The following is a 13,695-nucleotide window of genomic DNA, read 5'->3' as shown; positions in this document are numbered from 1 at the left end:
AATGAGATTGGGCAACAAATCACAGAAACACAGAATTTTCTAATAGGCCTCAATAGCCCCCTTCCTGTACTATAATATATATTGACCTAAGCTCTGCTTAAAAAGCTCCAGTGATGGGAACCCCCCAACTTCCAGGCTATTGCATTCCTTTTTTGTATAGTTTTAATTATAATAGGAATTTTTTTTCCTGTATCAATCCTAAACTTGCTTCTTTGCACTTCCATTGGTTGTTTGTTGAATAGGACTGAGGAATAGAAAGTTGGCTAAAGTACCTCACATCAGAAGGTCTTAATCTTTTCAGTGAAGTAAAAAACTTAACTATTTACTGTAAATATGGAAGACTGGAGGTAACTGAAAAAGAAAAATTTAGCTGCAATTAATATAAAGAATAAAAAAGGAAGTAAAGTAAAGGATTCCTGAGCAATTCAGTAGAATGAACACTGATTTGGGGGTTAGAGGGCCTGGGTTTGAATCCTCCCTTTGACTTTTTTTTACTTGTGTGACTAAGGCAAGCCATTAAAAACAAACAAACATGTTCTGTGACTCATTTTCCCTGTATGTAAATGGGGACAATAATAGCAGCTAATACTCGTAAAGCAAGTTGCAACCTGATGTGCTATATAAATACTAATTATTATGTATAAGATTGGGAGCATGGGAATACTGTGTCTAGGTTACATACCTCATTTCTGAGTTTCAAGGGAAAACAGAAGTGATGTTTGCTTTCTGTTACTTGGTCCTTTGGTTCTACCCATTGAGTAGGTAATTGAGTCACCTTGAAGTTAGCATGGTGTAATGAAAAGACTATTAGACTGGGAATCAAGAGACAGGGGTTCAGACCTCTAATCTAATGACTTGAATTCCTCTAACCCTTCTACTTCATTTGTACTGAGTTCAAGTAATGTTTACAGACCAAGATAAAGGTGTGTTGGTAAATGTTTAACAATCAGGCTCTCTCTGAGAGGGAAAAATATGCACTTTTAATTTTACTTATTCTATATTATTAACACTTTTTAATGCTTAGATAGTAAAGAAAATAATAAATCAAGGCTTTATGTATAGCAATCATAGCAATTTCTAATTTCTAAAGTATAACTCTCACACTGAAAATTCAACAATCTCAGATTAGAAGTGACTCCAGCACATACTTCTTTGTAAGCCTTAAATTACTAGAGATAAGTGAATTACCTATAAAATAGTCAATATCATGTACACTGCATTCCTAATAAAGTTATAAGAAGTGTTTCATAATTTCTAAAAGCAACAAAAATGTGCTATTTTTAGTAGTAGTTATATTTGTTTTCCCTTTTTAACAGCCGGATTGAGTGGGTGTGGCTGCACTGGAGTGAATATTTGCTGGCACAGGATGAATTTTACCGGTGGTTCCAAAAGATTAAGATGACCTTGGAGACCAATGTAGAGCTACAGGTGGGACTAAAAGAAAAGCAGTGGCAACTTAGCCATTCTCAAGTTCTGCTCAATAACATCTTGAATCAGTCAATCCTCTTGGATAGGCTTCTTGAGGAAGCAGCCTCCTTGTTCAACAGGATAGAAGACCCCAGTGTAGATGAAGACGTCCAGAAAAGGATGAAAGGAGAGTATGAAAAGATAAAAGCCCAAGCCCAGGTGAGACATTATCCATACTTCCTGCTTTGTTTTAACTCATGGTACCCACTGCACTTTCACATCACTGAGGACTTACTTGGCCTGGACAATTGTCTGGTGACTGCTACAAAGATAGATAGATAGAGAGATAGAGAGATAGATAGATGATGGATGGATGAATGGACAGATGGATGGAGAGATGGACAGAGATAGAAATGCAAATATAGATATCACCTTGGCCTTAGCTAGTAGAATAAAATCTTCTTTTTAGTTCTTTTTCACATGAATTTACTAGGAAAGAAACAAAAACAAAAAGAGAAGCATAATTTTTATGACCTGTTCAATTTCTCTTTCTGAAATAAGTTTATTTAGGTTGTCTAGTGCTTGTTTTGCAAATTTGGGTATTTGGAAGGGCTTATGGGTATTTAGTCATTCCTTTTATATTTTCACTTTTCTAGTGGGAGGGAAAGCAATAGAGGCTAATAGCCTCCTAAACAGAGAGATAAAGATGAAAAGAGGCCAAAAGGGATGAAAAGTCTGTCTAGTGTTTTCTTTCATATTCTTCATTAGCAAGTACCAACACCAACTTTTCCCACTGAAGACCTTCTTGCTTTCCCCAAAGTTCTGTTCTCCTTCCCTGCCCTGCAATAAACACACAAGGGAAAGATAACTAAACAATACCCCCTTTCCCTAATTTTCTTCTAACTGTAATTATCTACCTACTTTAAAACCCTAACCTGATCTTTTATATTTATCAATTGCCTGAATGTGCTTAATTCTATACTGAGTTGGGAAAAATTAAATGTTATTAATAATAAATAATAGTGGCGCATAGAATTGAATAGATGATTATTGATTGATTGCCCTCTAGGAGGGCAGGACAGATAAGGATGCTAGATAGATAGATAGATAGATAGATAGATAGATAGATAGATAGATAATATGTCTTATTTGATAGATTGATCAAACACTCTCTATTTGATAGATCAATTTATTTATGTATACAAAATTGCTCATTGCTTTTTATGATTAGTCAGTTAAAAGAAATAAAATAGCTGAATTAATAAAATAAAAAGTTTTGTTTTATTTCCATAAAACTATAATACTTAAATTAGTAAAAAGAAAGGAAAATCAAGTGGCCAAAATTTAAAAAGAAAATGATATTATAATGAATCAGGTGAAATAAAGAACACTATCAGAGTGAATCAATTATCAGAGACAAAATAATAAATCATGGCTTGATTTGTAACAATCACTGATTTCTGAGGTATAAATACTAACACTGAAAATTTAACTTGGATAATTTAACAAGAAACAGGGTGTGTAGTGGATACAAAATTGGTCTTTGCACAAAAAGACATGAGTTCAAATCCCACACCTGACACTTAGTGGCAATATGACTGGAATAGTTACTTAACCAATATGTGTTCTAAGTACAGACATAAACTGGTAAGGATTTTCTTAATTTTGGAGTTCTATATACCAATGAAATCTTGGGCCTAATCCCTGATCCATTCCTAAGAGGAACTATTCTATGTATTATGTCAGAAAACTGAAAATAGAAATGAAATGAGATAAATATCCCTCAAAAATATAAATTTACAAAACAAAAAATAGATTGCCTAAAAATTTCAGAAAGAGAAATTGAACACATGTCAAAAATGCTTTGCCATGCAAGAAAACAAAATAAGCAAAATTCACAAGCTAAACTTGTCAAGCCTTTTAATAGCAAAAATCCCTGTCCCTTATAAACTATTTATAAAAATTGAATATACAGCTAGAATGGATTTTAGTAATGATTTAATCATAGAATCTCAGATATAGAAATGGAAGGGATCGTAGAGGATGTCTATTCTGAACCCCTCATTTTGTTGATCAAGACATTGAGGCCCCAAATCCCATATGTAATTAAATGATGGAATTCTGGACCCCTCTCCCCAAATTCAGCACCCCATGTTCATTGCTATACCAGATTTTTCCCATTGGACTCATTTTTTGAAGAAATAAAATTTTAATTTAACTTTGGATAAATAATAAAGCAAGCTTAATCAACTCTGTCTCTTCAAAGAATGTCTGTAAACAAACTTCATTTAGCTTCAATTTTCCATTATCTATTTGATTTTACTAGTTGCAAGAATGTTGACTGCTTATAACTAAGCTCCTCTGGCAATATTAATCAATGGAAGAATATCTCATATGTAGAATTATATGGGTCAAAGTTTACCATCATTCTCAAAACTATGCTATCCTGCTACCAGTCCCACAGGGTAGAAGGAGGGCTAACAAGTCAAAGCGTCATTTTGTATTTCATGGGCTGCCACAGTCAAAAAATTCATTACTAGATGGTCTGAATAGTGGTAGTAAATCTTCCTCTCCTAATTGAACTGGTTCTCAGAAATCAGACTCAATCTATTGCTTGAACCACAGTCAAAGCCTTTTTATTCATGGTAGAACCCACCAAATTTTGTGGTACTCTGCCAAAACCTTTGAGCACCATAAGGTGCTTTGTAACTCTTCAACAACCAGCTCTCTTCCCTCCCCTCAAAAAGTACATATGGCAGACTTTCAAGTTTAATTTATTAACATTTTTGCATCACTTTCTTTTTTTTTTAGGGTTTTTTTTTGCAAGGCAAATGGGGTTAAGTGGCTTGCCCAAGGCCACACAGCTAGGTAATTATTAAGTGTCTGAGACCGGATTTGAACCCAGGTGCTCCTGACTCCAAGGCCGGTACTTTATCCACTACACCACCTAGCCACCCCCATCACTTTCTTAAGTCTAGATGATCAACAAAACGGATTTGAACATTTATTTGATGATTTCCAAGGTATCAATGGTCAATTCAATCAATATGAACTTCTAGATATTTGGTTATCCCATGTTTCTGTACTGATGGCACTCTTTCCATAATACACTATTCTGTTAATAACAATAGTGTGCTTAGTCTGAGAACTTCAAGTCATTTTCTTGCCAGAATGGATCAGCCTTTTGAGTTATGTGTGTCCACTTAACTCTCACTCATGCCTCCAAGAAGCTGTAGCAAAAATAGTGATCACATTCCAGATAAATCATTTTGGAAGAAGGGCTAAATCAGGTTGAAGGAAACTGACAGTGAGTTAGGGGGATGTCTACCCCAAATATCTGACTATTTTCCTTAGGAAAATTAGCAGATGAGAACAATTTGTTTCAAAGGCCAAAGGCAACTTCATGAAAGCCATGAAGCACTGTGTAGTGCTTAGAGCCTGGTCAAACATCAAAGATGACAAGGTCCTCCACTGCATCCAGGTCATCATCAATTATCTTGATTTTTATCTTGCTACTACACTTCAATGACTGTAAGAGAGAGTGAGGCCAATGACTTGGTGCAACTATGCCTCACTTAAATACAATCAAGACCTCACCCTGTGATGTCACTGGTCTTTTTTGAAACAAAGAATGAACAATAGGTATGTCACTTATTCCCAATGGTCAACTTCTGCAGCTGTAGTAAAAGTTTCCTGAACTTTGTGGATCCATGTTCATTGAGCTAGAAAAATAGGACACCTAAGCCAGAGGTCTGCTGATCTTAAAGGATCAAAGGGATGTCCATCCTAGAAAAGATAAAAAAAAAAAGAATCCTGATGGTTGACCTTAGAATGGGGGAAAACACTGTAATGAGAAGAGGTTCTTCGTTCATTGCAGCTATCTCCTAGTCAACTTTGGAAATTTGAATGCTACCTGCCTATGGTCACTTAGCTCTTCCTTTGGTTTTCTTTTATTCTTCTGCGCTCTACTTAGATATAACCCCCCCTCTGTTGGTCAGCCTCCTAGCCCAATGGTTCTATCACAGGCAGCATGGTAAGATTAGCACATTTATAAGTAGATCACTCAGAAATACAAAAGCAGTGATAGGTGATTTGGCATTGATGAAGGGATTCTTCTTTGCTTTCTCTTCTTTCTTTCTTTCTCTTTTGATCCCATGCTAAGTCGATAAATGGAAAAAATATTGAGGAGAAAAACACTGGCTAATGTTGGATTAATGACAAACTAAAATGCTGCTGTTACATAGCTTTCCTTTCCCCCCTTCTATTTCCTTCCTTATTTTTTCATTCCTTTTCATCTGTTTTCTCACAAAGTCACATCTTCCTTTCTCTCTTTCTTGATCCTCTTTTCTCACTCTTTTCTTTCCTCTTTCCTTACAGTTCTTTATTATTCCCCCTCTTCTCTTCTTTCCCTTTTCTACTTCTTCTTTTTCTTTCTTACTTTCCCCCCTCTTTTTCTTCCCTTTCTTTCTACCTCTTCTCTGTATCTCCTCCTCTCTCCTTGTTTCTCTGTCTTCTTCCCATTCAATCTTGTCTTTTCTCCCCATTCTTTCCTGTTTCTTCCTACTCCTCTTTTATTGTTCTCATTTGCTAACGTCATTTCTATCACCTCTCCTCTCATTTTTTCCTTTCTCCCTTTTCTCTCCCTCTTTCTCATATTCCTTTCCTTTCTTTCATCTTTTCTTCCACTCCCTAAACTTGACTTTTCTTTCTCTAAATATCACAACAAATTATTAGTGAAGTTATTTAGTAGCAACAGCAGACATAGTCTGTGACCCAGCAATCGAGAAGGCAATAGACATCTGCAGAGGCTGTTCATATGTGTTTGGGCAGAGGAGCAGCTAAGCTGGCTTTATACAAAGGTCAAGTCTGGGAGTGATTCAGGATAGAATATATAGTAGGTTAGCAGGGCAACTGCAAGAGAGGCAAGGCTGGTGCCAGTTGGCTGACTGCTTCCTCTTCATGCCCAAACCTTCTAAGCCTGCTATAAGACCAAGTTTAAATATGCCTCATCCTCTGTTCCTTTGAAGTGCAGGGAGTGCTCTTAACATAGGAAATCACATTTATAGTATATTGATGAGAATGAATATGATGTGACAGAATGGAGTAGTGAGAAAAATGGGTTTTGGAGAAAGACAATAAAGTAGGTAGAAGGGCAAGATGGGGAGGGAGCAAAGGATCTGCAGATCAAAGGTCTGACAAAAGTAATTAAGAAAGTTCTTCCAAGTCATCTTTCCTGTTATATGTTCAGAAGCCAGATGCTAGATCATGGGTATCTTCAGAGCTGCTTTTTCTCAGAGGGGTTTCTGAGATGACCTACAATATGAAAACAACAACAACAGCAAAATATATGTGTGTAATATATGGATATGCAAAATTAATATATGGTTGATTATGAAGGAGAGTGCTAGCAATTGAGATAATCCTTTTTTTCCTGGAAACTCTCCCTTGAATTTTTGTGTCTCTGCTCTCTCTCTTCAAATTTTCCTTTTCCCTGTCTTATTACTTCTTCTCAGCTGCCTTTTTTGATTAGTCATACTTTGTTCTGGCACAGCCTTTGTTTCTCTTCTTTTTCTTGGTAATCTCATCAAATCCTGTGAGTTCAATTATAATCTCAATGCAGATCATTCTCAAATCTATATATTCTGCCTGTTTCTCTCCTGAATTCTAGTATCATATCACCACCAAATGCCTGGTAAGCATTTCAAATAAAAAGTCATTACATACTCAGCATGTATGGTTATCTCCCCCTCCCTCACAAGTCACCTACTCATTCTTACTCCCCCCACACATTCTATTCATCAAAACCTTGTTGTTTCTAGTCTACAATATCTCTTGCATCCTCTTCTCACTCCCCACGTAGTCATTCCCCTAGTTCAAGTCTGTATTATTACAGTGGTCATCTCATTGTTCTCACTGCCTCAAGTTTCTTCCCTCTAGTCAATCCTCTACATAGCTGCCACTTTTACTTAGGTTCATTATAACCATCTCACTCCCTACTTGGTGAACTCCAAAGGCTCCTTTGCCCCTAAGAAAAGATAGTAATTTTCTATTGATCTTTTAAAGTCCTTCACAGTTTGACTCCAACATATTTCAACCTCATCACACATTTCCCTTCTTACACTCTCATCCAGTCTTCTCTATATTTCTCCCAGATGATACATCATTTCTTGAATACACACCCTTACAGTGACCATCTATCACATCAGAAATGTCCTTCCTCTTCACCTTGAGTTCATAAATCCCTCAATTCCTACATGACTCAACTGAAGCACTATGTACTACACAAAGCTCTTTCTTGATATCTGTAACTGCTAGTGTCCTTCCTCTCCAACTACCTTGCATTTAAATACCTTGTATTGATATATATATATATATATATATATATATATTTATCTTGGTATATATTGACCCTCCTCATACCTCTAACCCACCCCCACCTCCAATAGAATACAAGGTCCTTGCGAACAGGAACCCTTCCATTTTATTTTTGTCTTTGTATCCTCAACATATCAGAGTGTCTGTTGGATAACAGTTTCTTAATAAATGCTTGTTGATAGATGACTGGTTGAATTGCTTTATGGAAATTATAATGGTCAGTTCTTGACTGAGTTTCACCTTGAAAAGAATTTATTTTTTTTCTTCATTAATATACTTCTTGTGATACTGAATAGTTGTGAATCATGGCATATCAGTCTCTAAAGAATGAAAACTGTAAGTCACTTAAACAGCAGTGATGAAGCACATGGTAGGAAAGAGTAATATAATACATTCCAAATGAACAATTGCACTAGAAAAGAGGACCATAGGATATTTTCAGAATCAGAATCTGACAAAAATAGGAGATGGGCAGCCCTGTGGCAAGAGAGAGTTGTTAACCAAAAATAATAGTACAACTAATATCATGAGACATTGCAATGTAACTAGATTTATTACAAGGGAAATAAACATCTATATAGGACAGCCAGTGAAAGACCTAAGGGTCCTATTGGTAGCCATATGGTAGCAAAGAGCAGGAGGAGAACTCCCAACTTTCAAGGAGGATATACTAGAATTATTTTTCCCACTTCACAGAGGAAGAAAGCAAGGTTCAGAAAAGTGATATGTTCCCTCCCCCCCCCCCACCAAAGTCATAAGGATAATAAGTTTAAGAGCCAGGATTCTAAGACTTAAACACAGGAAATGGCAAACCATTCTAGTATGTTTACCAAGAAAACCCCAAATGGGGTCAAAGAATTGGACTTGACTGAAATGATTGAACAACAAAAACAGTGGCTAAGATATATGATTTGGAGTCAGGAAGATCTAAGTTCAAATTCTACCTTAAACACTTACTAGTTGGATGAGCTCAGATAATTTACTTAAATTTTCTGGTTTGATTTTGTTTTTGTTTTTGCAAAGTTTAAGCAGGGTTAAGTGCCTTGCCCAGGGTCACACAAATGAGTAAGCATTAAGTGTCTGAAGCCAGATTTTGAACTCAGGTCCTCTTGACTCCAGAACTGTTGATCAATCCTGTGCTACCTATAGTCTCTAAGGTCCCTTCTAATTCTGCATTTAGGATCCTATAACAAAAATGATTGAATAAGTTTTTTAACTGAAGAGTTATCACCAATCATAATAAGATATAGAAAATAAAGACATTTAAATAGCATTTTTTGATTACAGAATTCATTCATGTAAATTATCTCAAAACAATTGTCTTATTCGCATGCTACTTTTTTTAAACATTTTATTTGTTTTCCAATTATGTACAATAGTAATATGTACCCATTATTTTTTGCAAGGCTCTAATTTCTACCATTTCCCTCCCTCCTCCCCTCCCTCCCCCCCACCCTGAAGGCTGTCTGACAGCCTCTACATTGTTTCCATGCCATACATTGATGTAAACTGAATGTTATAAGAGTAAACATAAGAATAAACATACCCCCCCAAGAAGATGGGAAACCTCAAGAATAAAGAGAGAGAAAAAAAATGTACTTTAGTCTGTGTTCAGATTTCAGTGCCTCTGTCTCTGGGGTGAATTGCTTTCCCTATCATAAGTCCATCAGAGGAGTTGCTTCAATATTTTTCCCTCAGTTGCTATTAAAAGCTGTACCTCCATACTATTCCTCCCCATTCTTATTTATTCTTCTCTTCTCTTCTCTTCTCTTCTCTTCTCTTCTCTTCTCTTCTCTTCTCTTCTCTTCTCTCTCTCTCTCTCTCTCTCTCTCTCTCTCTCTCTCTCTCTCTCTCTTCTCTTTCTTCTCTTCTCTCTCTCTCTCTCTCTCTCTCTCTCTCTCCTTTTATCCTGGCTCTGTTCAAAAGTGTTGCATCTGAGTACCCTCTCCCTCAATCTTCCCTCTCTTCTATCACCTATTTCTCCTTCCCTTCCCCCATTCCCCCTCATCCCATCCCTTTCCTCCCATCCTTCTCCAGGGCAAGACAGATTTTCTCACCCTATTAAGTGTGCATGTCATTTCCTCTGATGAGAATGAAGGCTCACTCATTCCCCATTGCCTTCCCCCCTCCCCTCCATTGAAAAAGCTTTTTTTTTACTCTTATGTGAAATCTCTCAGCTTCTTCATCTCCTTTTCCTTCCTCCCAGTACTTTCTCCCATAGCCCCTTGACTCTCCACTCCTTTACCACATCATACCATTATATTCCGCTCCTTCCTATGTCCTGTCTATATATGCTCCTTCTAACAGCTCTTATAAATGAGAAAGTTCATATGAGTTATCAATATCTTCTTCCCATGCAGGAATACAAACAGTTCAACATCAAGTTAGTCATAGTTAGTTCCTTTCTTCCACTCCCTCTCTAGTTCATCAGTGTCCTGTACTTGGAGATCAAACTTTCTGTTCAGCTCTGGTCATCTCATTAGGAAAGTTTGAAAGTCCCCTGTTTCATTGAAAATCCATCTTTTCCCCTGAAAGAGGATGTTCAGTTTTGCTGGGTAGTTGATTCTTGGTTGTAAACCAAGATCTTTTGCCTTCCAGAATATCATATTCCAATCCCTACGGGCCCTTAATGTAGATGCTGCCAGATCCTGTGAATCCTGACTATGGAGCCTCAGTAGCTAAATTGAATGTTTCTGGCAGCTTTTAGAATTTTCTCTTTGATTTGGGAGTTTTGGAATTTGGCTATAATATTCCTGGAAGTTTTTCTTTTGGGATCCCTTTCAGGCAGTGACCAGTGAATTCTCTCAATTTCTATTTTACCCTCAGCTTCTAGGATCTCAGGGCAATTTTGCTGTATCATTTCTTGAAAAATCAAGTCCAGGCTCTTCTCCTGGTCATGGCTTTCAGATAGTCTAATAATTTTCAAATTATTTCTTCTGGATCTGTTTTCAAGGTCAGTTGTTTTTCCAATGAGATATTTCACATTTTCTTCTAATTTGGGGTTTTTTTTGAAGAGTTTTATTTCTTCCTGCTTTTTTTGCAAAGTCATCAGCTTCCTTTTGTTCCATTTTGCATTTGGAGTTATTTTCTTCAGAGAGCTTTTTTATCTCCTTTTTCATCTGGCCAATTCTGCTTTTTAAGGCATTCTTCTCCTCATTTGCCTTTTGTTTTGCTTTTTCCATTAGGCCTAAAATAGTTTTTAACATATTATTTTCTTCAGTACTTTTTTGTATATCTTTCACCAAGTTTTTGATTTAGTTTTCATGATTTTTCTGCATCGCTCTCATTTCTCCTCCCAATTTTTCCTCCATTTCCCTTAATTGCTTTTCAAAGTCTTTTTTGAGCTCATCCACAGTCTGAGCCCATTTTCTATTTCTCTTGGAGGTTTTGGATATGGAAGCTTCGATTTTCTCATCATCCAAGTATGTGTTTTGATCTTCCATGGGACTGAAGTAATTCTCTATGGTCAGATTCTTCTTTTTCTGTTGTTTACTAATTTCCTCAGCCCAAGACTAATTTACAGCACTTCCAAGGCTTTGGGATTGTTTTTTGGGGGGGCAACCCCACTGGGACCTTTATTCCTCCAAGGTCTTATGCTCTGTAGCCAGCACTGCCCTCTGCCCTGGGGCTATAAGGCAGCTTCCAGCTATCTTAGTATGGAGGCCCAAACTGCAACCTGGGTCTGAGTGTAGGCAAACACCAGAGTTCTTACCCCAGGGAGAGCAGAGAAATCTCTGCAGACTTCCCTTACCTTCTCTGGGGGTGCAGGCTGCTTTCTCCAGATTCTCGCTGCAGTTTCTGTGGCCATGCTCCTTACTCCACACTCCTTCTGGTGTAGCAGAGTTCTCTCCCTGCCCCTTCAGGCTGTTGTGGGTGATCTCTGAGCTGAGCTGGTCTGGGCCTCAGCCTTTTTTCCAACCCCCGGTCCTGGTGAAGCACACCTTTCCCACAGAACTGCTAAGTTATCTTGGACTGGGAAAATGTATCACTCAGTCTTTCTGTGGGTTCTGCCCCTCTAAATTTTGGCTACAGCCATCCTTTGTTTTTTGGGGGTTTGGGGGGTCAGAGTTGTCAGGGAATGCTGCTTTCACACCACCATCTTGGCTCTGCACCCCTCACATGCTACTTTTGACTTTTATAAACATATAAAATCTATTAATTCATGTCATTTTATAACTTGTTGCCAGCAAGAGATTATCCACTTTGTAGAAATGGAAAAACTGAGATCCAAAGGCTCATTCTATTTCATAGAAAGAATGCCACCCTTAAGTTAGCTCACTTGGTATCCTACTCCTGTCTGTGGTCTGATGGGAATGATTTAGCCTGTTTACACTTCAGTTTAGCTCATATATTATCTTCCTATCACATAGACCACAGGGCAGTTAGAAAGTTAAATACAATAACATACAAGCTCTTTTAACTATTAGTATTCAATTTCTATTTAATAACTTTATAAGGAAAAGTCTAAATTATCAAGTAGTATCTGCAAATTGGACAATTTTCAGAAAAAATTGAATGTGCCCCTAAATGGGGTGCTTTGTCTCTTCTCAGTTGTTCCTGATGGGACTAATATTTGTGGGCAGAATGTGGCAAGAACTAGAAGTGTATTCTCCACTTGCTAGCTAACCTTTGTTACATTTGAATTCAGGCAAGGATATAGGTATGATTTTTAATTTGTCCATTCTTGACTAACGTCACCTACTGGAATTATTATTAGAGTATAATAGGGATTTGGCACATGCTCAGAACCCATTAGTTTGCTTAACTTTAAAGCAGCTTCCTTACCTGGAAGAAACTCCCCAGCAACTTCCACCTGAAAAAAAGGTTGCCTTATTATCATTTTTGTTAACATAAGTCAGTTATGTACAAAACACTCATTAAAGAACAATTCACTTTCCCTACAACAGTCTAGTAAGGGAGTGAATTTAGCATATTTATATATGTGGAAAAAATAGTACAGTTATGCCAGCTGATTTGTGCAGGGTCACATAGTAGTAGAGCTTGAATTCAAACCTAGGTCTTCAGACTTTTTTTCTCCCCTTATTGAGGTAATCAAGGTTAATTGACTTGCCCAAGGTCAAACAGATAATAAGTATGTGAAGTCAAATTTGAACTAATGTCCTTATGACTCCAGAGTGGTTGTTCTATCCACAATGCCATCTAGCAACCCTAATCTTCAGACTTGAAGTTCAGCATTTTTTCAAATATACTATGCTGGATTTAGATGAATATTTCTGCTATTTGCTGTTGGGTAGATGAATCATCTTGTTTTCAGTTTTGTGTGGCATACTGTAAGTTCATGTCTGGAAGCTTGGGTTCTTTCTAATAGTGATTCCAACACTTTGCACTTTTACTTTACATTAGTTTTATGGACTTGAGCATCCACTTGACCTCAATTTCTTATCCATATAAATCAGTGATAATAATATTTGTCTTTCCTATCTTAGAGACTAGGTAACTCAACCTGGAGTTGGGAAGACCTGAATTTAAATTCATCACTGTAACACTTCTATGTGACCCTCTCTTGGCCTCGATTTCTTCTGTAAAAAGAGAATAATAATAATAGCACCTACTTCTCAGGGTTGTTGAGAGGGTAAAACAAGATAAAATTTGTATAGTGCCTTGCAAACTTTAAAACACTATATACATTCTAGTTAATATTACTATTATTATATGATATATCAGGAAAATTCTCTGTAAATCTAAAATTCTATAGAAATTAGTGGGTAATGACAGTAGCAGTTATTTAATAGAGAATGTACAGTATAGTGGAAGAATTGGATTGGGAGTCAAAGGAATCTCAGCTCTACCGTTTGCCATTGCTTACCCTCTCCGGGACAGTTTCTTCATATGTGAAATAAGGGAAGGAAGACTAGATCTCTAAAGTTCTGTCCTACTTAGAATCCTAGGGGG

At 37.0% G+C, this 13,695-nt stretch overlaps 1 protein-coding gene across 4 annotated transcripts in view; it reads left to right on the top strand.

Annotated features, from left to right (window-relative positions):
• SYNE3 (spectrin repeat containing nuclear envelope family member 3) overlaps nucleotides 1–13,695 on the top strand; it is a 205,250-nt gene that overhangs the window by 70,307 nt on the left and 121,248 nt on the right. For all 4 annotated transcript variants that reach the window (XM_074213018.1, XM_074213016.1, XM_074213017.1 and 1 more), the window contains one exon: nucleotides 1,317–1,626. In XM_074213018.1, the coding sequence (XP_074069119.1) occupies nucleotides 1,317–1,626 (310 nt within the window). The remainder of the gene's footprint in view (nucleotides 1–1,316; nucleotides 1,627–13,695) is intronic.

Source organism: Macrotis lagotis, chromosome 1 (assembly GCF_037893015.1).
Source record: "Macrotis lagotis isolate mMagLag1 chromosome 1, bilby.v1.9.chrom.fasta, whole genome shotgun sequence".
Taxonomy (NCBI): Eukaryota; Metazoa; Chordata; class Mammalia; order Peramelemorphia; family Peramelidae; genus Macrotis; species Macrotis lagotis.
The sequence above is the reverse complement of the archived record's forward strand: the minus strand, read 5'-3'. Positions and strand labels throughout refer to the sequence as shown.